This window comes from Somniosus microcephalus, unplaced genomic scaffold (assembly GCF_052327205.1).
Source record: "Somniosus microcephalus isolate GS21.2 unplaced genomic scaffold, FLI_Smic_1.0 unresolved_chr3, whole genome shotgun sequence".
NCBI classification, from domain to species: Eukaryota; Metazoa; Chordata; class Chondrichthyes; order Squaliformes; family Somniosidae; genus Somniosus; species Somniosus microcephalus.
The window spans coordinates 15,228,961-15,253,530 of record NW_028225181.1 but is presented as its reverse complement, the minus strand read 5'-3'; the positions used below and the strand labels follow the sequence as shown (position 1 = coordinate 15,253,530).

General features: G+C 52.3%; 1 protein-coding gene across 4 annotated transcripts in view; it reads right to left on the bottom strand.

The window, feature by feature from the left end:
* Positions 1 to 24,570, bottom strand: part of LOC147091218 (C-type lectin domain family 17, member A-like) — a 61,237-nt gene that overhangs the window by 29,130 nt on the left and 7,537 nt on the right. For 2 of the 4 annotated variants that reach the window (XM_085976682.1, XM_085976685.1), the window contains exons 3-5: positions 20,277 to 20,444; positions 13,767 to 13,918; positions 1,488 to 1,600 (exon numbers count right to left, since the gene is read on the bottom strand). In XM_085976682.1, coding sequence (XP_085832808.1) covers positions 1,488 to 1,600; positions 13,767 to 13,918; positions 20,277 to 20,444 — 433 coding nt within the window. The remainder of the gene's footprint in view (positions 1 to 1,487; positions 1,601 to 13,766; positions 13,919 to 20,276; positions 20,445 to 24,570) is intronic. The other 2 variants (XM_085976683.1, XM_085976684.1) reach the window with 2 other exon arrangements.

Sequence of the window (24,570 nt, the reverse complement as noted above, 5' to 3'; positions counted from 1 at the left end):
TACATCCTAAGGTGTGATGCCCAGGTGTTGTCCTGAAGCTACGTTCCATCTACCCACATCCATGTGGACTCCTGCGGGACCTCCTTCATTCCAATCCAATATACCTTCTGTAGGTCAAAGGCAGCACCAAATTTCTGAGGACCAGTACAGGTTAATTCATTGAGTAAAGCTCCCTCCAGGTGTGTTCAAACCAGGGCTTTGTATAGCAGCAGCATGACTTCTGCCCCAGGTTCCCCTCGAGTCACACACACACCGTCCCGACTTGGGACAGATATCTGCCGTTCCTTCATCGTCGCTGGGTCAAAATCCTGGAACTCCCTCCCTGACAGCGCTGTGGGAGCCCCTTCACCACACGGGACTGCAGCGGTTCAAGAAGGCGGCTCACCACCACCTTCTCAAGGGCAACTAGGGATGGGCAATAAATGCTGGCCTTGCCAGCGACGCCCACATCCCATGAATGAATGAATAAAACAAAAGCCTTGGGCTGTGCAGACGACACAAAGCTGGGTGGACGTCTGTGCCGTGAGGAGGATACCAGGAAACTCCAGTATGATTTGGACATACTGAGTCCAAAGATTGGGCAGACGCATGGCAGATGCAGTATAATGTGGATAAATGCGAGGTTATCCACTTCGGTGGCAAAAACAAGAAGGCAGATTATTATCTGAATGGCAATAGATTGGGAGAAGGGGAAGTGCAACGAGACCTGGGTGTCCTTGTGCACCAGTCGCTGAAGGTAGGCATGCAGGTGCAACAGGCGGTTAAGAAGGCAAATGGTATGTTGGCCTTCGTAGCGAGAGGGTTCGAGTACAGGAACAAGGATGTCTTGCTGCAGTTGTACAGGGCCTTGGTGAGACCACACCTGGAGTATTGTGTGCAGTTTTGGTCGCCTTACCTGAGGAAGGATGTTCTTGCCATGGAGGGAGTTCAGCGAAGATTCACCAGGCTGGTACCTGGGATGGCAGGAATGACGTATGAGGAGAGATTGGGTCGATTGGGCTTATACTCGCTGGAGTTTAGAAGAATGAGAGGTGATCTCAATGAAACTTATAAAATTCTAACAGGACTGGACAGACTAGATGCAGGAAGAATGCTCCCGATGGCGGGGGAGTCCAGAACCAGGGGTCACAGTCTAAGGATAAGGGGTCGGCCATTTAGGACTGAGATGAGGAGGAATTTCTTCACCCAGAGAGTGGTGAACCTGTGGAATTCTCTACCACAGAAGGCAGTAGAGGCCAATTCATTAAATATATTCAAGAAGGAGTTGGATATATTTCTTAAGGCTAAAGGGCTCAAGGGATATGGGGAGAAGGCAGGGACAGGGTACTGAGTTTGGATGATCAGCCATGATCTCATTGAATGGCGGAGCAGGCTTGAGGGGCCGAATGGCCTAATCCCGCTCCTATTTTCGATGTTTCTATGATCCTCCATGAATAAGAAATTAAGATTGCAAATCCCTCATTTTATGTCGGTATTCCGGTACTCACGTCAGATTGTCCTGCAGATACATTCCATCGACCCACATCCACGTGGACTCATCTGGGACCTCCTTCATTCCAATCCAATATACTTTCTGTATGTCAAAGGCAGCAGCAAATTTCTGAGGACCAGTACAGATTAAATCATTGAGTAAATCTCCCTCCACACTGACCCATCAAACACTCCCAGGGCAGGTACAGCACGGGTTAGACACAGAGTAAAGCTCCCTCTACACTGTCTCATCAAACACTCCCAGGGCAGGTACAGCACGGGTTAGACACAGAGTAAAGCTCCCTCTACACCGTCCCATCAAACACTCCCGGGGCAGGTACAGCAGGGGTTAGATACAGAGTAAAGCTCCCTCTACACTGTCCCATCAAACACTCCCAGGGCTGGTACAGCACGGGTTAGACACAGAGTAAAGCTCCCTCTACACTGTCCCATCAAACACTCCCAGGGCTGGTACAGCAAGGGTTAGATACAGAGTAAAGCTCCCTCTACACTGTCCCATCAAACACTCCCAGGGCAGGTACAGCACGGGTTAGATACAGAGTAAAGCTCCCTCTACACTGTCCCATCAAACACTCCCAGAGCAGGTACAGCAGGGGTTAGATACAGAGTAAAGCTCCCTCTACACTGTCCCATCAAACACTCCCAGGGCTGGTACAGCACGGGTTAGACACAGAGTAAAGCTCCCTCTACACTGTCCCATCAAACACTCCCAGAGCAGGTACAGCACGGGTTAGATACAGAGTAAAGCTCCCTCTACACTGTCCCATCAAACACTCCCAGGGCTGGTACAGCACGGGTTAGACACAGAGTAAAGCTCCCTCTACACTGTCCCATCAAACACTCCCAGAGCAGGTACAGCACGGGTTAGATACAGAGTAAAGCTCCCTCTACACTGTCCCATCAAACACTCCCGGGGCAGGTACAGCACGGGTTAGACACAGAGTAAAGCTCCCTCTACACTGTCCCATCAAACACTCCCAGCACAGGTACAGCACGGTGTTAGATACAGAGTAAAGCTCCCTCTACACTGTCCCATCAAACACTCCCAGGGCAGGTACAGCACGGTGTTAGATACAGAGTAAAGCTCCCTCTACACTGTCCCATCAAACACTCCCAGGGCAGGTACAGCACGGTGTTAGATACAGAGTAAAGCTCCCTCTACACTGCCCCATCAAACACTCCCAGGGCAGGTACAGCACGGGTTAGATACAGAGTAAAGCTCCCTCTACACTGTCCCATCAAACACTCCCAGGGCAGGTACAGCACGGGTTAGATACAGAGTAAAGCTCCCTCTACACTGTCCCATCAAACACTCCCAGGGCAGGTACAGCACGGGTTAGATAGAGAGTAAAGGTCCCTCTACACTGTCCCATCAAACACTCACAGGGCAGGTACAGCACGGGTTAGATACAGAGTAAAGGTCCCTCTACACTGTCCCATCAAACACTCCCAGGGCAGGTACAGCACGGTGTTAGATACAGAGTAAAGGTCCCTCTACACTGTCCCATCAAACACTCCCAGGGCAGGTACAGCACGGGTTAGATACAGAGTAAAGCTCCCTCTACACTGTCCCATCAAACACTCCCAGGGCAGGTACAGCACGGGTTAGATACAGAGTAAAGCTCCCTCTACACTGTCTCATCAAACACTCCCAGGGCAGGTACAGCACGGGTTAGATACAGAGTAAAGCTCCCTCTACACTGTCCCATCAAATACTCCCAGGGCAGGTACAGCACGGGTTAGATACAGAGTAAAGCTCCCTCTACACTGTCCCATCAAACACTCCCAGGGCAGGTACAGCACGGGTTAGATACAGAGTAAAGCTCCCTCTACACTGTCCCATCAAACACTCCCAGGGCAGGTACAGCACGGGTTAGATACAGAGTAAAGCTCCCTCTACACTGTCCCATCAAACACTCCCAGGGCAGGTACAGCACGGGTTAGATACAGAGTAAAGCTCCCTCTACACTGTCCCATCAAACACTCCCAGGGCAGGTACAGCACGGGTTAGATACAGAGTAAAGCTCTCTCTATACTGTCCCATCAAACACTCCCAGGGCAGGTACAGCACGGGTTAGATACAGAGTAAAGCTCCCTCTACACTGTCCCATCAAACACTCCCAGGGCAGGTACAGCACGGGTTAGATACAGAGTAAAGCTCCCTCTACACTGTCCCATCAAACACTCCCAGGGCAGGTACAGCACGGGTTAGATACACAGTAAAGCTCCCTCTACACTGCCCCATCAAACACTCCCAGGGCAGGTACAGCACGGGTTAGATACAGAGTAAAGCTCCCTCTACACTGTCCCATCAAACACTCCCAGGGCAGGTACAGCACGGGTTAGATACACAGTAAAGCTCCCTCTACACTGTCGCATCAAACTCTCCCAGGGCAGGTACAGCACGGGTTAGATACAGAGTAAAGCTCCCTCTACACTGTCCCATCAAACTCTCCCAGGGCAGGTACAGCACGGGTTAGATACAGAGTAAAGCTCCCTCTACACTGTCCCATCAAACTCTCCCAGGGCAGGTACAGCACGGGTTAGATACAGAGTAAAGCTCCCTCTACACTGTCCCATCAAACATTCCCAGGGCAGGTACAGCACGGGTTAGATACAGAGTAAAGCTCCATCTACACTGTCCCATCAAACACTCCCAGGGCAGGTACAGGACGGGTTAGATACAGAGTAAAGCTCCCTCTACACTGTCTCATCAAACACTCCCAGGGCAGGTACAGCACGGGTTAGATACAGAGTAAAGCTCCCTCTATACTCTCCCATCAAACACTCCCAGGGCAGGTACAGCACGGGTTAGATACAGAGTAAAGCTCCCTCTACACTGCCCCATCAAACACTCCCAGGGCAGGTACAGCACGGGTTAGATACAGAGTAAAGCTCCCTCTACACTGTCCCATCAAACACTCCCAGGGCAGGTACAGCACGGGTTAGATACAGAGTAAAGCTCCCTCTACACTGTCCCATCAAACACTCACAGGGCAGGTACAGCACGGGTTAGATACAGAGTAAAGGTCCCTCTACACTGTCCCATCAAACACTCACAGGGCAGGTACAGCACGGGTTAGATACAGAGTAAAGGTCCCTCTACACTGTCCCATCAAACACTCCCAGGGCAGGTACAGCACGGTGTTAGATACAGAGTAAAGGTCCCTCTACACTGTCCCATCAAACACTCCCAGGGCAGGTACAGCACGGTGTTAGATACAGAGTAAAGCTCCCTCTACACTGTCCCATCAAACACTCCCAGGGCAGGTACAGCACGGTGTTAGATACAGAGTAAAGCTCCCTCTACACTGCCCCATCAAACACTCCCAGGGCAGGTACAGCACGGGTTAGATACAGAGTAAAGCTCCCTCTACACTGTCCCATCAAACACTCCCAGGGCAGGTACAGCACGGGTTAGATACAGAGTAAAGCTCCCTCTACACTGTCCCATCAAACACTCCCAGGGCAGGTACAGCACGGGTTAGATACAGAGTAAAGCTCCCTCTACACTGTCTCATCAAACACTCCCAGGGCAGGTACAGCACGGTGTTAGATACAGAGTAAAGCTCCCTCTACACTGCCCCATCAAACACTCCCAGGGCAGGTACAGCACGGTGTTAGATACAGAGTAAAGGTCCCTCTACACTGTCCCATCAAACACTCCCAGGGCAGGTACAGCACGGTGTTAGATACAGAGTAAAGGTCCCTCTACACTGTCCCATCAAACACTCCCAGGGCAGGTACAGCACGGTGTTAGATACAGAGTAAAGCTCCCTCTACACTGTCTCATCAAACACTCCCAGGGCAGGTACAGCACGGTGTTAGATACAGAGTAAAGCTCCCTCTACACTGCCCCATCAAACACTCCCAGGGCAGGTACAGCACGGGTTAGATACAGAGTAAAGCTCCCTCTACACTGTCCCATCAAACACTCCCAGGGCAGGTACAGCACGGTGTTAGATACAGAGTAAAGCTCCCTCTACACTGTCTCATCAAACACTCCCAGGGCAGGTACAGCACGGGTTAGATACAGAGTAAAGCTCCCTCTACACCGTCCCATCAAACACTCCCAGGGCAGGTACAGCACGGGTTAGATACAGAGTAAAGCTCCCTCTACACTGTCCCATCAAACACTCCCAAGGCAGGTACAGCACGGGTTAGATACAGAGTAAAGCTCCCTCTACACTGTCTCATCAAACACTCCCAGGGCAGGTACAGCACGGGTTAGATGCAGAGTAAAGCTCCCTCTACACCGTCCCATCAAACACTCCCAGGGCAGGTACAGCACGGGTTAGATACAGAGTAAAGCTCCCTCTACACTGTCCCATCAAACACTCCCAGGGCAGGTACAGCACGGGTTCGATACAGAGTAAAGCTCCCTCTACACTGTTCCATCAAACACTCCCAGGGCAGGAACAGCACGGGTTAGATACAGAGTAAAGCTCCCTCTACACTGTTCCATCAAACACTCCCAGGGCAGGTACAGCACGGGTTAGATACAGAGTAAAGCTCCCTCTACACTGTCGCATCAAACACTCCCAGGGCAGGTACAGCACGGGTTAGATACACAGTAAAGCTCCCTCTACACTGTCCCATCAAACACTCCCAGGGCAGGTACAGCACGGGTTAGATACAGAGTAAAGCTCCCTCTACACTGTCCCATCAAACACTCCCAGGGCAGGTACAGCACGGATTAGATACAGAGTAAAGCTCCCTCTACTCTGTCCCATCAAACACTCCCGGGGCAGGTACAGCATGGGTTAGATACAGAGTAAAGCTCCCTCTACACTGTCCCATCAAACACTCCCAGGGCAGGTACAGCACGGGTTAGATACAGAGTAAAGCTCCCTCTACACTGTCGCATCAAACACTCCCAGGGCAGGTACAGCACGGGTTAGATACACAGTAAAGCTCCCTCTACACTGTCCCATCAAACACTCCCAGGGCAGGTACAGCACGGGTTAGATACAGAGTAAAGCTCCCTCTACACTGTCCCATCAAACACTCCCAGGGCAGGTACAGCACGGGTTAGATAGAGAGTAAAGGTCCCTCTACACTGTCCCATCAAACACTCCCAGGGCAGGTACAGCACGGATTAGATACAGAGTAAAGCTCCCTCTACTCTGTCCCATCAAACACTCCCGGGGCAGGTACAGCATGGGTTAGATACAGAGTAAAGCTCCCTCTACACTGTCCCATCAAACACTCCCAGGGCAGGTACAGCACGGGTTAGATACAGAGTAAAGCTCCCTCTACACTGTCGCATCAAACACTCCCAGGGCAGGTACAGCACGGGTTAGATACACAGTAAAGCTCCCTCTACACTGTCCCATCAAACACTCCCAGGGCAGGTACAGCACGGGTTAGATACAGAGTAAAGCTCCCTCTACACTGTCCCATCAAACACTCCCAGGGCAGGTACAGCACGGATTAGATACAGAGTAAAGCTCCCTCTACTCTGTCCCATCAAACACTCCCGGGGCAGGTACAGCATGGGTTAGATACAGAGTAAAGCTCCCTCTACACTGTCCCATCAAACACTCCCAGGGCAGGTACAGCACGGGTTAGATACAGAGTAAAGCTCCCTCTACACTGTTCCATCAAACACTCCCAGGGCAGGTACAGCATGGGTTAGATACAGAGTAAAGCTCCCTCTACACTGTCCCATCAAACACTCCCAGGGCAGGTACAGCACGGGTTAGATACAGAGTAAAGCTCCCTCTACACTGTCTCATCAAACACTCCCAGGGCAGGTACAGCACGGGTTAGATACAGAGTAAAGCTCCCTCTACACTGTCCCATCAAACACTCCCAGGGCAGGTACAGCACGGGTTAGATAGAGAGTAAAGCTCCCTCTACACTGTCTCATCAAACACTCCCAGGGCAGGTACAGCACGGGTCAGATACAGAGTAAAGCTCCCTCTACACTGTCCCATCAAACACTCCCAGGGCAGGTACAGCACGGGTTAGATACAGAGTAAAGCTCCGTCTACACTGTCCCATCAAACACTCCCAGGGCAGGTACAGCACGGGTTAGATACAGAGTAAAGGTCCCTCTACACTGTCCCATCAAACACTCACAGGGCAGGTACAGCACGGGTTAGATACAGAGTAAAGGTCCCTCTACACTGTCCCATCAAACACTCCCAGGGCAGGTACAGCACGGTGTTAGATACAGAGTAAAGGTCCCTCTACACTGTCCCATCAAACACTCCCAGGGCAGGTACAGCACGGTGTTAGATACAGAGTAAAGCTCCCTCTACACTGTCCCATCAAACACTCCCAGGGCAGGTACAGCACGGTGTTAGATACAGAGTAAAGCTCCCTCTACACTGCCCCATCAAACACTCCCAGGGCAGGTACAGCACGGGTTAGATACAGAGTAAAGCTCCCTCTACACTGTCCCATCAAACACTCCCAGGGCAGGTACAGCACGGGTTAGATACAGAGTAAAGCTCCCTCTACACTGTCCCATCAAACACTCCCAGGGCAGGTACAGCACGGGTTAGATACAGAGTAAAGCTCCCTCTACACTGTCTCATCAAACACTCCCAGGGCAGGTACAGCACGGTGTTAGATACAGAGTAAAGCTCCCTCTACACTGCCCCATCAAACACTCCCAGGGCAGGTACAGCACGGTGTTAGATACAGAGTAAAGGTCCCTCTACACTGTCCCATCAAACACTCCCAGGGCAGGTACAGCACGGTGTTAGATACAGAGTAAAGGTCCCTCTACACTGTCCCATCAAACACTCCCAGGGCAGGTACAGCACGGTGTTAGATACAGAGTAAAGCTCCCTCTACACTGTCTCATCAAACACTCCCAGGGCAGGTACAGCACGGTGTTAGATACAGAGTAAAGCTCCCTCTACACTGCCCCATCAAACACTCCCAGGGCAGGTACAGCACGGGTTAGATACAGAGTAAAGCTCCCTCTACACTGTCCCATCAAACACTCCCAGGGCAGGTACAGCACGGTGTTAGATACAGAGTAAAGCTCCCTCTACACTGTCTCATCAAACACTCCCAGGGCAGGTACAGCACGGGTTAGATACAGAGTAAAGCTCCCTCTACACCGTCCCATCAAACACTCCCAGGGCAGGTACAGCACGGGTTAGATACAGAGTAAAGCTCCCTCTACACTGTCCCATCAAACACTCCCAAGGCAGGTACAGCACGGGTTAGATACAGAGTAAAGCTCCCTCTACACTGTCTCATCAAACACTCCCAGGGCAGGTACAGCACGGGTTAGATGCAGAGTAAAGCTCCCTCTACACCGTCCCATCAAACACTCCCAGGGCAGGTACAGCACGGGTTAGATACAGAGTAAAGCTCCCTCTACACTGTCCCATCAAACACTCCCAGGGCAGGTACAGCACGGGTTAGATACAGAGTAAAGCTCCCTCTACACTGTTCCATCAAACACTCCCAGGGCAGGAACAGCACGGGTTAGATACAGAGTAAAGCTCCCTCTACACTGTTCCATCAAACACTCCCAGGGCAGGTACAGCACGGGTTAGATACAGAGTAAAGCTCCCTCTACACTGTCGCATCAAACACTCCCAGGGCAGGTACAGCACGGGTTAGATACACAGTAAAGCTCCCTCTACACTGTCCCATCAAACACTCCCAGGGCAGGTACAGCACGGGTTAGATACAGAGTAAAGCTCCCTCTACACTGTCCCATCAAACACTCCCAGGGCAGGTACAGCACGGATTAGATACAGAGTAAAGCTCCCTCTACTCTGTCCCATCAAACACTCCCGGGGCAGGTACAGCATGGGTTAGATACAGAGTAAAGCTCCCTCTACACTGTCCCATCAAACACTCCCAGGGCAGGTACAGCACGGGTTAGATACAGAGTAAAGCTCCCTCTACACTGTCCCATCAAACACTCCCAGGGCAGGTACAGCACGGGTTAGATACAGAGTAAAGCTCCCTCTACACTGTCCCATCAAACACTCCCAGGGCAGGTACAGCACGGGTTAGATAGAGAGTAAAGCTCCCTCTACACTGTCTCATCAAACACTCCCAGGGCAGGTACAGCACGGGTCAGATACAGAGTAAAGCTCCCTCTACACTGTCCCATCAAACACTCCCAGGGCAGGTACAGCACGGGTTAGATACAGAGTAAAGCTCCGTCTACACTGTCCCATCAAACACTCCCAGGGCAGGTACAGCACGGGTTAGATACAGAGTAAAGCTCCCTCTACACTGTCTCATCAAACACTCCCAGGCCAGGTACAGCACGGGTTAGATACAGAGTAAAGCTCCCTCTACACTGTCTCATCAAACACTCCCAGGGCAGGTACAGCACGGGTTAGATACAGAGTAAAGCTCCCTCTACACTGTCCCATCAAACACTCCCAGTGCAGGTACAGCATGGGTTAGATACAGAGTAAAGCTCCCTCTACACTGTCCCATCAAACACTCCCAGGACAGGTACAGCACAGGTTAGATACAGAGTAAAGCTCCCTCTACACTGTCCCATCAAACACTCCCAGGGCAGGTACAGCACGGTGTTAGATACAGAGTAAAGGTCCCTCTACACTGTCCCATCAAACACTCCCAGGGCAGGTACAGCACGGTGTTAGATACAGAGTAAAGCTCCCTCTACACTGTCTCATCAAACACTCCCAGGGCAGGTACAGCACGGTGTTAGATACAGAGTAAAGCTCCCTCTACACTGCCCCATCAAACACTCCCAGGGCAGATACAGCACGGGTTAGATACAGAGTAAAGCTCCCTCTACACTGTCCCATCAAACACTCCCAGGGCAGGTACAGCACGGTGTTAGATACAGAGTAAAGCTCCCTCTACACTGTCTCATCAAACACTCCCAGGGCAGGTACAGCACGGGTTAGATACAGAGTAAAGCTCCCTCTACACCGTCCCATCAAACACTCCCAGGGCAGGTACAGCACGGGTTAGATACAGAGTAAAGCTCCCTCTACACTGTCCCATCAAACACTCCCAAGGCAGGTACAGCACGGGTTAGATACAGAGTAAAGCTCCCTCTACGCTGTCTCATCAAACACTCCCAGGGCAGGTACAGCACGGGTTAGATGCAGAGTAAAGCTCCCTCTACACCGTCCCATCAAACACTCCCAGGGCAGGTACAGCACGGGTTAGATACAGAGTAAAGCTCCCTCTACACTGTCCCATCAAACACTCCCAGGGCAGGTACAGCACGGGTTAGATACAGAGTAAAGCTCCCTCTACACTGTTCCATCAAACACTCCCAGGGCAGGAACAGCACGGGTTAGATACAGAGTAAAGCTCCCTCTACACTGTTCCATCAAACACTCCCAGGGCAGGTACAGCACGGGTTAGATACAGAGTAAAGCTCCCTCTACACTGTCCCATCAAACACTCCCAGGGCAGGTACAGCACGGGTTAGATACAGAGTAAAGCTCCCTCTACACTGTCGCATCAAACACTCCCAGGGCAGGTACAGCACGGGTTAGATACACAGTAAAGCTCCCTCTACACTGTCCCATCAAACACTCCCAGGGCAGGTACAGCACGGGTTAGATACAGAGTAAAGCTCCCTCTACACTGTCCCATCAAACACTCCCAGGGCAGGTACAGCACGGATTAGATACAGAGTAAAGCTCCCTCTACTCTGTCCCATCAAACACTCCCGGGGCAGGTACAGCATGGGTTAGATACAGAGTAAAGCTCCCTCTACACTGTCCCATCAAACACTCCCAGGGCAGGTACAGCACGGGTTAGATACAGAGTAAAGCTCCCTCTACACTGTCCCATCAAACACTCCCAGGGCAGGTACAGCACGGGTTAGATACAGAGTAAAGCTCCTTCTACACTGTCCCATCAAACACTCCCAGGGCAGGTACAGCACGGGTTAGATACAGAGTAAAGCTCTCTCTACACTGTCCCATCAAACACTCCCAGGGCAGGTACAGCACGGGTTAGATACAGAGTGAAGCTCCCTCTACACTGTCCCATCAAACACTCCCAGGGCAGGTACAGCACGGGTTAGATACAGAGTAAAGCTCCCTCTACACTGTCCCATCAAACACTCCCAGGGCAGGCACAGTATGGGTTAGATACAGAGTAAAGCTCCCTCTACACTGTCCCATCAAACACTCCCAGGGCAGGTACAGCACGGGTTAGATACAGAGTAAAGCTCCCTCTACACTGTCCCATCAAACACTCCCAGGGCAGGTACAGCACGGGTTAGATACAGAGTAAAGCTCCCTCTACACTGTCCCATCAAACTCCCAGGGCAGGTACAGCACGGGTTAGATACAGAGTAAAGCTCCCTCTACACTGTCTCATCAAACACTCCCAGGACAGGTACAGCACGGGTTAGATACAGAGTAAAGCTCCCTCTACACTGTCCCATCAAACACTCCCAGGGCAGGTACAGCATGGGTTAGATACAGAGTAAAGCTCCCTCTACACTGTCCCATCAAACACTCCCAGGGCAGGTACAGCACGGGTTAGATACAGAGTAAAGCTCCCTCTACACTGTCCCATCAAACACTCCCAGGGCAGGTACAGCATGGGTTAGATACAGAGTAAAGCTCCCTCTACACTGTCCCATCAAACACTCCCAGGGCAGGTACAGCGCGGGTTAGATACAGAGTAAAGCTCCCTCTACACTGTCCCATCAAACACTCCCAGGGCAGGTACAGCACGGGGTTAGATACAGAGTAAAGCTCCCTATACACTGTCCCATCAAACACTCCCAGGGCAGGTACAGCACGGGTTAGATACAGAGTAAAGCTCCCTCTGCACTGTCCCATCAAACACTCCCAGGGCAGGTACAGCACGGGTTAGATACAGAGTAAAGCTCCCTCTACACTGTCCCATCAAACACTCCCAGGGCAGGTACAGCATGGGTTAGATACAGAGTAAAGCTCCCTCTACACTGTCCCATCAAACACTCCCAGGGCAGGTACAGCATGGGTTAGATACAGAGTAAAGCTCCCTCTACACTGTCCCATCAAACACTCCCAGGGCAGGCACAGTATGGGTTAGATACAGAGTAAAGCTCCCTCTACACTGTCCCATCAAACACTCCCAGGGCAGGTACAGCATGGGTTAGATACAGAGTAAAGCTCCCTCTACACTGTCCCATCAAACACTCCCAGGGCAGGTACAGCACGGGTTAGATACAGAGTAAAGCTCCCTCTACACTGTCCCATCAAACACTCCCAGGGCAGGTACAGCACGGGTTAGATACAGAGTAAAGCTCCCTCTACACTGCCCCATCAAACACTCCCAGGGCAGGTACAGCACGGGTTAGATACAGAGTAAAGCTCCCTATATACTGTCCCATCAAACACTCCCAGGGCAGGTACAGCACGGGTTAGATACAGAGTAAAGCTCCCTCTGCACTGTCCCATCAAACACTCCCAGGGCAGGTACAGCATGGGTTAGATACAGAGTAAAGCTCCCTCTACACTGTCCCATCAAACACTCCCAGGGCAGGTACAGCATGGGTTAGATACAGAGTAAAGCTCCCTCTACACTGTCCCATCAAACACTCCCAGGGCAGGTACAGCATGGGTTAGATACAGAGTAAAGCTCCCTCTACACTGTCCCATCAAACACTCCCAGGGCAGGCACAGTATGGGTTAGATACAGAGTAAAGCTCCCTCTACACTGTCCCATCAAACACTCCCAGGGCAGGTACAGCATGGGTTAGATACAGAGTAAAGCTCCCTCTACACTGTCCCATCAAACACTCCCAGGGCAGGTACAGCACGGGTTAGATACAGAGTAAATCTCCCTCTACACTGTCCCATCAAACACTCCCAGGGCAGGTACAGCACGGGTTAGATACAGAGTAAAGCTCCCTCTACACTGCCCCTTGAGCCTGTTTCACCATTCAGTTAGATCATGGCTGATATATATCTTAACTCCATCAATCCATGTTGGTTCCATTACCCTTAATACCCTTACCGAACAAAAATCTATCATTCTCTCTTCTCAAATTCTCAATTTCACAGCTTTTTTGGTGGGAGAGATTTCCAGATTTCCACTACCCCTTTTGTGTGAATAAGTTCTTTCTGACATCACCCCTGAATGGCCGAGCTTTAATCTGAAGGTTATGTCCTCCTTGTTCTGGACAACCCGCACCCCACCAGAGGAAATCGTTGCTCTCTCTACCTACCCTCTCAAACCATTCAATCGTCCATCAGATCACCGCCTCAACCTCCTACACACAAGGGAACGCAAAGGGATCAGGCTGGCCGCTCAGCTGGGGTCTTGCTGTGCGTAGGTTGGGTCCCCTTGCCTACCTGCTCTTTCGTGTTGCGGATCACCAGGAGTTCGGACCCGTGCGAGATGCACTCCTGCCGGCTTTCCTCCCAGCCCAGTTTGGACTTTGAGAAGAAATAGCAGCTGCCTTGGTGCGGGGTCCAGTTCTTGTGGCACAGTTCACTGGTGCAGTCTGGGGAGGGGAAATGAAATGGTGAGACAGGAACATAGAAAAATTTGGAGCAGGAGTCGGCCATTCGGCCCTTCGAGCCTGCTCCGCCATTCAATATGTCAAAAACAAGAAGGCAGATTATTATCTGAATGGCAATAGATTGGGAGAAGGGGAAGTGCAAAGAGACCTGGGTGTCCTTGTGCACCAGTCGCTGAAGGTAAGCATGCAGGTGCAGCAGGCGGTTAAGAAGGCAAATGGTATGTTGGCCTTCGTAGCGAGAGGGTTCGAGTACAGGAACAAGGATGTCTTGCTGCAGTTGTACAGGGCCTTGGTGAGACCACACCTTGAGTATTGTGTGCAGTTTTGGTCGCCTTATCGGAGGAAGGATGTTCTTGCCATAGAGGGAGTGCAGCGAATATTCACCAGACTGCTACCTGGGATGGCAGGAATGACGTATGAGGAGAGATTGGGTCGATTGGGCTTGTACTCGCTGGAGTTTAGAAGAATGAGAGGGGATCTCATTGAAACTTATAACATTCTAACATGACTGGACAGACTAGATGCTGGAAGGATGTTCCCGATGGTCGGGGAGTCCAGAACCAGGGGTCACAGTCTAAGGATAAGGGGTAAGCCATTTAGGACAGAGATGAGGAGGAATTTCTTCACCCAGAGAGTGGTGAACCTGTGGAATTCTCTACCACAGAAGGCAGTAGAGGCCAATTCATTAAATATATTCAAGAAGGAGTTGGATATATTTCTTAAGGCTAAAGGGATCAAGGGATATGGGGAGAAGGCAGGAACAGGGCACTGAATTTGGATGATCAGCCATGATCGCATTGAATGGCGGAGCAGGCTCGAGGGGCCGAATGGCCTACTCCTGCTCCTATCTTCTATGTTTCTATGATCATGGCTGATCTTCTATCTCAATACCATATTCCTGCTCTCTCCCCATATCCCTTGATGCCTTTTGTGTCTAGAAATCTATCTATCTCCTTCTTAAATATATTCAGTGACTTGGCCTCCTCAGCCTTCTGTGGTAGAGAATTCCACAGGTTCACCACCCTCTGAGTGAAGAAATTTCTCCTCATCTCAGTCCTAAATGTCCTACCCCGTATCCTGAGACTGTGACCCCTCGTTCTAGACCCCCAGCCAGGGGAAACATCCTCCCTGCATCCAGTCTGTCCAGCCCTGTCAGAATTTTATACGTTTCAATGAGATCCCCTCTCATTCTTCTAAACTCTAGTGAATACAGGCCTAGTCGACCCAATCTCTCCTCATACGACAGTCCTGGCATCCCAGGAATCAGTCTGGTGAACCTTCGCTGCACTCCCTCTATGGCAAGTATATCCTTTCTTAGGTAAGGAGACTAAAACTGCACACACTACTCCAGGTGTGGTCTCACCAAGGCCCTGTATAACTGTAGTAAGACATCCTTGCTCCTGTACTCAAATCCTCTTGCACTGAAGACCAACATATCATTTGCCTTCCTAACTGCTTGCTGCACCTGCATGTTTGTTTTCAGTGACTGGTGTACAAGGACACCCAGGTCCCTTTGTACATCAACATTTCCCAATCTAGCACCATTTAAATAATACTCTGCCTTTCTGTTTTTCTACCGAAGTGGATAACTTCACATTTATCCATGTTATACTGCATCTGCCATGTATTTGCCCACTCACTCAACTTGTCTAAATCGCCTTGACGCCTCTTTGCATCCTCCTCACAACTCACAATCCCACCTAGTTTTGTGTCGTCAGCAAACTTGGAAATATTACATTTGGTTCCCTCACCCAAATCATTGATATATATTGTGAATAGCTGGGGCCCAAGCACTGATCCCTGCGGTACCCCACTAGTCACCGCCTGCCACCCTGAAAAAGACCCATTTATTCCTACTCTCTGTTTCCTGTCTGTTAACCAATTTTTAATCCATGCCAGTATATTACCCCCAATCCCATGTGTTTTAATTTTGCACACTAACCTCTTATGTGGGACTTTAATCAAAGGCCTTCTGAAAATCTAAATACACCACATCCACTGGTTCTCCCTTATCTATTCTACCAGTTACATCCTCAAAAAACTCCAGTCGGTTTGTCAAACACAATTTCCCTTTCATAAATCCATGTTGACTTTATCTAATCCCATTGATATTTTCTAAGTGTCCTGTTATCACACCCTTTATAATAGACTCTAGCATTTTCCCTACTACTGATGTTAGGCTAACCGGTCTGTAGTTCCCTGTTTTCTCTCTCCCTCCTTTTTTAAATAGTGGGGTTACATTTGCCACCCTCCAATCTGCAGGAACTGTTCCATAATCTATAGAATTTTGGAACATGACAACCACTATTTCCATGACTACCTCTTTTAGTACTCTGGGATGCAGATTATCAGGCCCTGGCGATTTATCGGCTTTCAGTCCCATTCATTTCTCCAGCACTATTTTACCAGGCTATATAAACAGAGGTACAGAGTACACAGAGTTGGAGGGAGAGCAGCTTCGATTTCCCAGAATGATACCTGGACTTCGAGGGTTAAATTATGAGGAGAAGCTATTCCCTGGAATTTCGAAGGTTAAAGGGTAGTCTGATCGACGTTTTCAGGATATTAAGTGGAACTGATGGGGTAGAGAGAGAAACTATTTCCGCTGGTTGGGGATTCTAGGACTGGGGGACACAGTCTAAAAATTAGGGCCAGACCTTTCAGGAATTAAATGAGGAAACACTTCTACACACAAAGGGTGCTAGAAGTTTGTAACTTTCTTCCAGAGAGACACTCCAGGATGATTTGGACAGGTTGGGTGATTGGGCAGAAGCATGGCAGATGCAATATAACGTGGATAAATGCGAGGTTATCCACTTTGGTGTCAAAAACAGGAAGGCAGATTATTATCTGAATGGCAATAGATTGGGAGAAGGGGAAGTGCAACGAGACCTGGGTGTCCTTGTGCACCAATCGCTGAAGGTAAGCATGCAGGTGCAGTAGGCGGTTGTAATGAAATCTGTTTGTCTTGATCCTGTATTCGTTTTGCACTCATGTATATTACCCTCCCCCACTGTGTATAGTTTCACTTCCTCTTTCCCGACTAACCTGGGAGGTTCCAGGTCTTGGCTCTTGGCTCCGCCCCTGACTTCTCTTACATAAAGATCCCAGGATCTGTATGACTCATTCCTGTGAACCAGTCGGCGTGTTGAGGTGTTAGCTCTGATCTTAGTGATTAAAAGCCAACTTGTTTAAGTCTATAACTTCTAGTTTTGTGGTTATTGAAGGCCCATCAGCGGTTAAGAAGGCAAATGGTATGTTGGCCTTCGTAGCGAGAGGGTTTGAGTACAGGAACAAGGATGTCTTGCTGCAGTTGTACAGGGCCTTGGTGAGACCACACCTTGAGTATTGTCTGCAGTTTTGGTCGCCTTATCTGAGGAAGGATGTTCTTGCCATGGAGGGAATTCAGCGAAGATTCACCAGGCTGATACCTGGGATGGCAGGAATGACGTATGAGGAGAGATTGGGTCGATTGGGCTTACACTCGCTGGAGTTTAGAAGAATGAGAGGAGATCTCATTGAAACTTATAAAATTCTAACAGGACTAGACAGACTAGATGCAGGAAGGATGTTCCCGATGGTCGGGGAGTCCAGAACCAGGGGTCACAGTCTAAGGCTAAGGGGTAAGCCATTTAGGACAGAGATGAGGAGGAATTTCTTCACCCAGAGAGTGGTGAACCTGTGGAATTCTCTACCACAGAAGGCTGTAGAGGCCAATTCATTAAATATATTCAAGAAGGAGTTGGATATATTTCTTAAGGCTAAAGGGATCAAGGGATATGGGGAGAATGCAGGGACCGGGTACTGAATTTGGATGAAAAGCCATGATCGCATTGAATGGCGGAGCAGGCTCGAGGGGCCGAATGGCCTACTCCTGATCCTATCTTCTATGTTTCTATGTTTCCGCAAACGGCAATTGATGCTGGGTCAATTGTTAATTTTAAATCTGAGATTGATAGGTTTTTGTCAACCAAATGTATTAAGGGCTATGGGGCAAAGGCGGGTATATGGAGTTAGGTCAAAGATCTTTCTTGTAATTGATTCATTCACGGGATGTAGGCGTCGCTGGCAAGGCCAGCATTTATTGCCCATCCCGAATTGCCCTTGAGAAGGTGGTGGTGAGCCGCATTTTCAGAGGGCAGTTAAGAGTCAACCACATTTCTGTGGGTCTGGAGTCACACATAGGCCAGACCGGGTAAGGATGGCAGATTTCCTTCCCTAAAGGACATCAGCCATGATCTCATTAAATAGTGCAACAGACTGCAGGGGTTAAATGGCCTACTCCTGTTCCTAGGTTCTACATGTTCCAGGAGCAAGGAAGTTATGTTAAACTTTTATAAAACATAGCTGGAGTATTGTGTCCAATTCAGGGCACCGCACTTTAGGAAGGATGTCAAGGCCTTGGAGAGGGTGCAGAAGGGAATGGTACCAGGGATGAGGGACTTCAGTGATGTGGGGAGACTGGAGAAGCTGGGATTGTTCTCCTTAGAGCAGAGAAGGTTAAGGGGAGATTGACCAGAATGGTACCAGGGATGAGGGACTTCAGTGATGTGGAGAGACTGGAGAAGCTGGGGTTGTTCTCCTTAGAGCAGAGAAGGTTAAGGGGAGATTGACCAGAATGGTACCAGGGATGAGGGACTTCAGTGATGTGGAGAGACTGGAGAAGCTGGGGTTGTTCTCCTTAGAGCAGAGAAGGTTAAGGGGAGATTGACCAGAATGGTACCAGGGATGAGGGACTTCAGTTATGTGGAGAGACTGGAGAAGCTGGGGTTGTTCTCCTTAGAGCAGAGAAGGTTAAGGGGAGATTGACCAGAATGGTACCAGGGATGAGGGACTTCAGTTATGTGGAGAGACTGGAGAAGCTGGGGTTGTTCTCCTTAGAGCAGAGAAGGTTAAGGGGAGATTGACCAGAATGGTACCAGGGATGAGGGACTTCAGTGATGTGGAGAGACTGGAGAAGCTGGGGTTGTTCTCCTTAGAGCAGAGAAGGTTAAGGGGAGGTTGACCAGAATGGTACCAGGGATGAGGGACTTCAGTGATGTGGAGAGACTGGAGAAGCTGGGGTTGTTCTCCTTAGAGCAGAGAAGGTTAAGGGGAGATTGACCAGAATGGTACCAGGGAATGAGGGACTTCAGTGATGTGGAGACTGGAGAAGCTGGGGTTGTTCTCCTTAGAGCAGAGAAGGTTAAGGGGAGATTGACCAGAATGGTACCAGGGGATGAGGGACTTCAGTGATGTGGAGACTGGAGAAGCTGGGATTGTTCTCCTTAGAGCAGAGAAGGTTAAGGGGGAGATTGACCAGAATGGTACCAGGGATGAGGGACTTTAGTGATGTGGAGTGACTGGAGAAGCTGGGATTGTTCTCCTTAGAGCAGAGAAGGTTAAGGGGAGATTGACCAGAATGGTACCAGGGGATGAGGGACTTCAGTGATGTGGGGAGACTGGAGAAGCTGGGATTGTTCTCCTTAGAGCAGAGAAGGTTAAGGGGAGATTGACCAGAATGGTACCAGGGGATGAGGGACTTCAGTGATGTGGAGAGACTGGAGAAGCTGGGATTGTTCTCCTTAGAGCAGAGAAGGTTAAGGGGAGATTGACCAGAATGGTCCCAGGGATGAGGGACTTCAGTGATGTGGAGTGACTGGAGAAGCTGGGATTGTTCTCCTTAGAGCAGAGAAGGTTAAGGGGAGATTGACCAGAATGGCACCAGGGGATGAGGGACTTCAGTGATGTGGAGAGACTGGAGAAGCTGGGGTTGTTCTCCTTAGAGCAGAGAAGGTTAAGGGGAGATTGACCAGAATGGTACCAGGGGATGAGGGACTTCAGTGATGTGGAGAGACTGGAGAAGCTGGGATTGTTCTCCTTAGAGCAGAGAAGGTTAAGGGGAGATTGACCAGAATGGTACCAGGGGATGAGGGACTTCAGTGATGTGGAGAGACTGGAGAAGCTGGGATTGTTCTCCTTAGAGCAGAGAAGGTTAAGGGGAGATTGACCAGAATGGTACCAGGGATGAGGGATTCAGTTATGTGGAGAGACTGGAGAAGCTGGGATTGTTCTCCTTAGAGCAGAGAAGGTTAAGGGGAGATTGACCAGAATGGTACCAGGGATGAGGGACTTCAGTGATGTGGAGAGACTGGAGAAGCTGGGGTTGTTCTCCTTAGAGCAGAGAAGGTTAAGGGGAGGTTGACCAGAAGGGGAGATTTAAGAAGGGTTTTGAGAGAAAGTGAGGAGTAGCAGGAGGTTCCTCGCTTGCTGTGTCAGGATTCGGGGGATGGGCAGGAGGTTCCTCGCTTGCTGTGTCAGGATTCGGGAGGGGGGTACACGAGATTGTGCGATAACTTACTGACGATTTTGCAGAAGGAATTCAGCCAGCGCAGGAACATATCCTCGTATCTCGTGCACTTTGAGTCCAGCACCTTTTCCGTGAGCATCTTTTGCAAATTTGTGGTCTTCCATTCCAATGACTGCACGACAAGTACTGCATTGTCCTCTCTTTTCCCCACCTGCACGCCTGTGGGTCAGCACATGAAACCAGTCAGAATTCGGGTCACCCTGAACCAGCGATGTTCAGCCCTTCGGACTTGCCTCAGTAATGGGAGTTCTCTCGCTCTGGCATCCAAGTCAAAAGGGTTCCAGTCCGCCCAACACTCCACACACACACGAGTGCACACACTCCATGACTCCATAATCCCAGGCCAGCCACTCCCCGCTTGCCCAGTACTCAGGGAGCACTGCACTGTCGGAGGGGCAGTACTGAGGGAGCGCTGCGCTGTGGGAAGGGCAGTACTGAGGGAGTGCTGCACTGTCGGAGGGGCAGTACTCAGGGAGCACTCCACTGTCGGAGGGGCACTACTGAGGGAGTGCTGCGCTGTGGGAAGGGCAGTACTGAGGGAGTGCTGCACTGTCGGAGGGGCAGTACTCAGGGAGCACTGCACTGTCGGAGGGGCAGTACTGAGGGAGCGCTGCGCTGTGGGAAGGGCAGTACTGAGGGAGTGCTGCACTGTCGGAGGGGCAGTACTCAGGGAGCACTGCACTGTCGGAGGGGCAGTACTGAGGGAGCGCTGCACTGTGGGAGGGGCAGTACTGAGGGAGCGCCGCACTGTCGGAGGGGCAGTACTGAGGGAGTGCCGCACTGTCGGAGAGGCAATACTGAGGGAGCACTGCACTGTCGGAGGAGCAGTACTGAGGGAGCGCTGCATTGTCGGAGGAGCAGTACTGAGGGGGAGCTGCACTGTTGGAGGGGTAGTACCGAGGGCGCGCTGCACTGTCGGAGGGGCAGTACTGACAGAGCGCTGCACTGTCGGAGGGGCAGTACCGAGGGAGCGCTGCACTGTTGGAGGGGCAGTACTGAGGGAGCGCTGCACTGTCGGAGGGGCAGTACTGAGGGAGTGCCGCACTGTCGGAGGGGCAGTACTGAGGGAGCGCTGCACTGTTGGAGGGTCAGTACTGAGGGAGCGCTGCACTGTCGGAGGGGCAGTACTGAGGGAGCCTTGCACATTTGGAGGGGCAGTACTGAGGAAGCGCTGCACTGTCAGAGGGGCAGTACAGAGGGAGTGCTGCACTGTCGGAGGGGCGGTACTGAGGGAGCCTTGCACATTTGGAGGGGCAGGACTGAGGAAGCGCTTCACTGAGGGAGCGCTTCACTGAGGGAGCGCTGTCATGTCGGAGGGGTAGTACTGAGGGAGCGCTGCACTGTCGGAGAGGCAGTATTGCGGGAACGTGGAACCGTAGGAGGGGCAGTACTGAGAGGGCACTGTACTGTCGGAGGGGTAGTTCTGATGCAGCGCTGCACTGTCGGAGGGGCAATACTGAGGGAGTGCTGCACTTTCATGGGGCAGTACTGAGGGACAGCTGCACTGTCAGGGCACAGCACAAAGGTAGCGCAGCACTATCGGAGGGTCGGTATTGAGGAGTGCTGCGCAGTCGGATAGGCAGCAATGAGGGAGCACTGCATTGTAGGAAGGGCAGTACTGAGGGACCGCTGCACTGTCGGAGGGGCAGTACTGAGGGAGCACTGCACAGTAGGAGGGGCAGTACTGAGGAGGCGCTACACTGTCGGAGGGGCAGCACTGACGGAGCACTGCACCGTCAGAGTGGCAGTACACAGGGAGTGCTGCATTGTTGAGGGGCAGTACTGAGTGAGCACTGCAGGGTCGGAGGGGCAGTTATGAGGGAGCATTGCACTGTTGGAGGGGCAGGAGTGAGGGAGCGCTGCAATGTGGCAGGGGCAGTATTGAGGCAGTGCTGCACTGCCGGCGGGGCAGTACTGAGGGAGAGCTGCAGTGTCGGAGGGGCAATACTGTGGGAGCGCTGCAGTGTCGGAGGGGCAGTACTGTGGGAGCGCTGCACTGTCGGAGGGGCAGTACTGAGGGAGCGCTGCACATTCGGAGGGGCAGTCCTGAGGGAGCTCTGCACTGTCGGAAGGGCAGTCCTCTGGGAACGCTGCACTGTTGGACGGGCAGTACTGAGGGAGCGCTGCAGTGTCGGAGGGGCAGTACTGAGGCAGTGATGCCGTGTCGGAGGGGCAGTACTGTGGGAGCGCTTCATTGTCGGAGAGGCAGTACTGAGGGAGCGCTGCACTGTAGGAGGGGCAGTCCTGTGGGAGCGCTGCACTGTCGGAGGGGCAGTACTGAGGGAGAGCTGCACTGTCGGAGGGGCAATATTGAGGGAGCTCCACACTGTCGGAGGGGCAGTACTGAGGGACCGCTGCACTGTTGGAGGAGCAGTACTGAGGGAGCATTGCACTGTCGGAGGTGTAATATTGAGGGAGCACTGCACTGTCGGAGGAGCAGTACTGAGCGACTGCTGCATTGTCGAGGGGCAGTACTGAGGGAGTGCTGCACTGTCGGAGGGGCAGTACTGAGGGAGCGCTGCACTGTCGGAGGGGCAGTACTGAGGGAGCGCTGCACTGTCGGAGGGGCAGTACTGAGGGAGCGCTGCACTGTCGGAGGGGCAGTACTGAGGGAGCGCCGCACTGCCGGAGGGGCAGTACTGAGGGAGCGCTGCACTGTCGGAGGGGCAGTACTGAGGGAGCGCCGCACTGCCGGAGGGGCAGTACTGAGGGAGCGCTGCACTGTCAGAGGGGCAGTACTGAGGGAGCGCTGCTCTGTCAGAGGGGCAGTACTGAGGGAGCGCTGCTCTGTCAGAGGGGCAGTACTGAGGGAGCGCTGCACTGTCGGAGGGGCAGTACTGAGGGAGCGCTGTACTGTCGGAGGGGCAGTACTGAGGGAGTGTTGCATTGCCGGAGAGGCAGTACTGAGAGAGCGCTGCACTGTCGGAGGTGCAGTACTGAGGGAGTGCCGCACTGTCGGAGGGGCAGTACTGAGGGAGCGCTGCACTTTTGGAGGGGCAGTACTGAGAGAGCGCTGCACTGTCGGAGGGGCAGTACTGAGAGAGCGCTGCACTGTCGGAGGGGCAGTACTGAGGGAGCGCTGCACTGTTGGTGGGCCAGTACTGAGGGAGTGCTGCACTTTCATGGGGCAGTACTGCCCCTCCGACAGTGCGGCGCTCCCTCAGTACTGCCCCTCTGACAGTGCAGCGCTCCCTCAGTACTGCCCCTCCGACAGTGCAGCGCTCCCTCAGCACTGCCCCTCCGACAGTGCGGCGCTCCCTCAGTACTGCCCCTCCGACAGTGCGGCGCTCCCTCAGCACTGCCCCTCCGACAGTGCAGCGCTCCCTCAGTACTGCCCCTTTGACAGTGCAGCGCTCCCTCAGCACTGCCCCTCCGACAGTGCAGCGCTCCCTCAGTACTGCCCCTTTGACAGTGCAGCACTCCCTCAGTACTGCACCTCCGTCAGTGCAGCGCTCCCTCAGTGCTGCCCCTCCGACAGTGCAGCGCTCCCTCAGTACTGCCCCTCTGACAGTGCAGCACTCCCTCAGTACTGCCCCTCTGACAGAGCAGCGCTCCCTCAGTACTGCCCCTCTGACAGTGCAGCGCTCCCTCAGTACTGCCCCTCCGGCAGTGCAGCACTCCCTCAGTACTGCACCTCCGTCAGTGCAGTGCTCCCTCAGTACTGCCCCTCTGACAGTGCAGCACTCCCTCAGTACTGCACCTCCGTCAGTGCAGTGCTCCCTCAGTACTGCCCCTCCGACAGTGCGGCGCTCCCTCAGTACTGCACCTCCGTCAGTGCAGTGCTCCCTCAGTACTGCCCCTCTGACAGTGCAGCACTCCCTTAGTACTGCCCCTCCGACAGTGCAGCGCTCCCTCAGTACTGCCCCTCCGACAGTGCAGCACTCCCTCAGTACTGCCCCTCCGACAGTGCAGCGCTCCCTCAGTACTGCCCCTCCGACAGTGCAGCGCTCCCTCTGTACTGCCCCTCCGACAGTGCGGCGCTCCCTCAGTACTGCCCCTCTGACAGTGCAGTGCTCCCTCAGTACTGCCCCTCCGACAGTGCAGTGCTCCCTCAGTACTGCCCCTCCGACAGTGCAGCGCTCCCTCAGTACTGCCTCTCCGACAGTGCGGCGCTCCCTCAGTACTGCCCCTCTGACAGTGCAGTGCTCCCTCAGTACTGCCCCTCTGACAGTGCAGCACTCCCTCAGTACTGCCCCCCCGACAGTGCAGCACTCCCTCAGTACTGCCTCTCCGACAGTGCGGCGCTCCCTCAGTACTGCCCCTCTGACAGTGCAGTGCTCCCTCA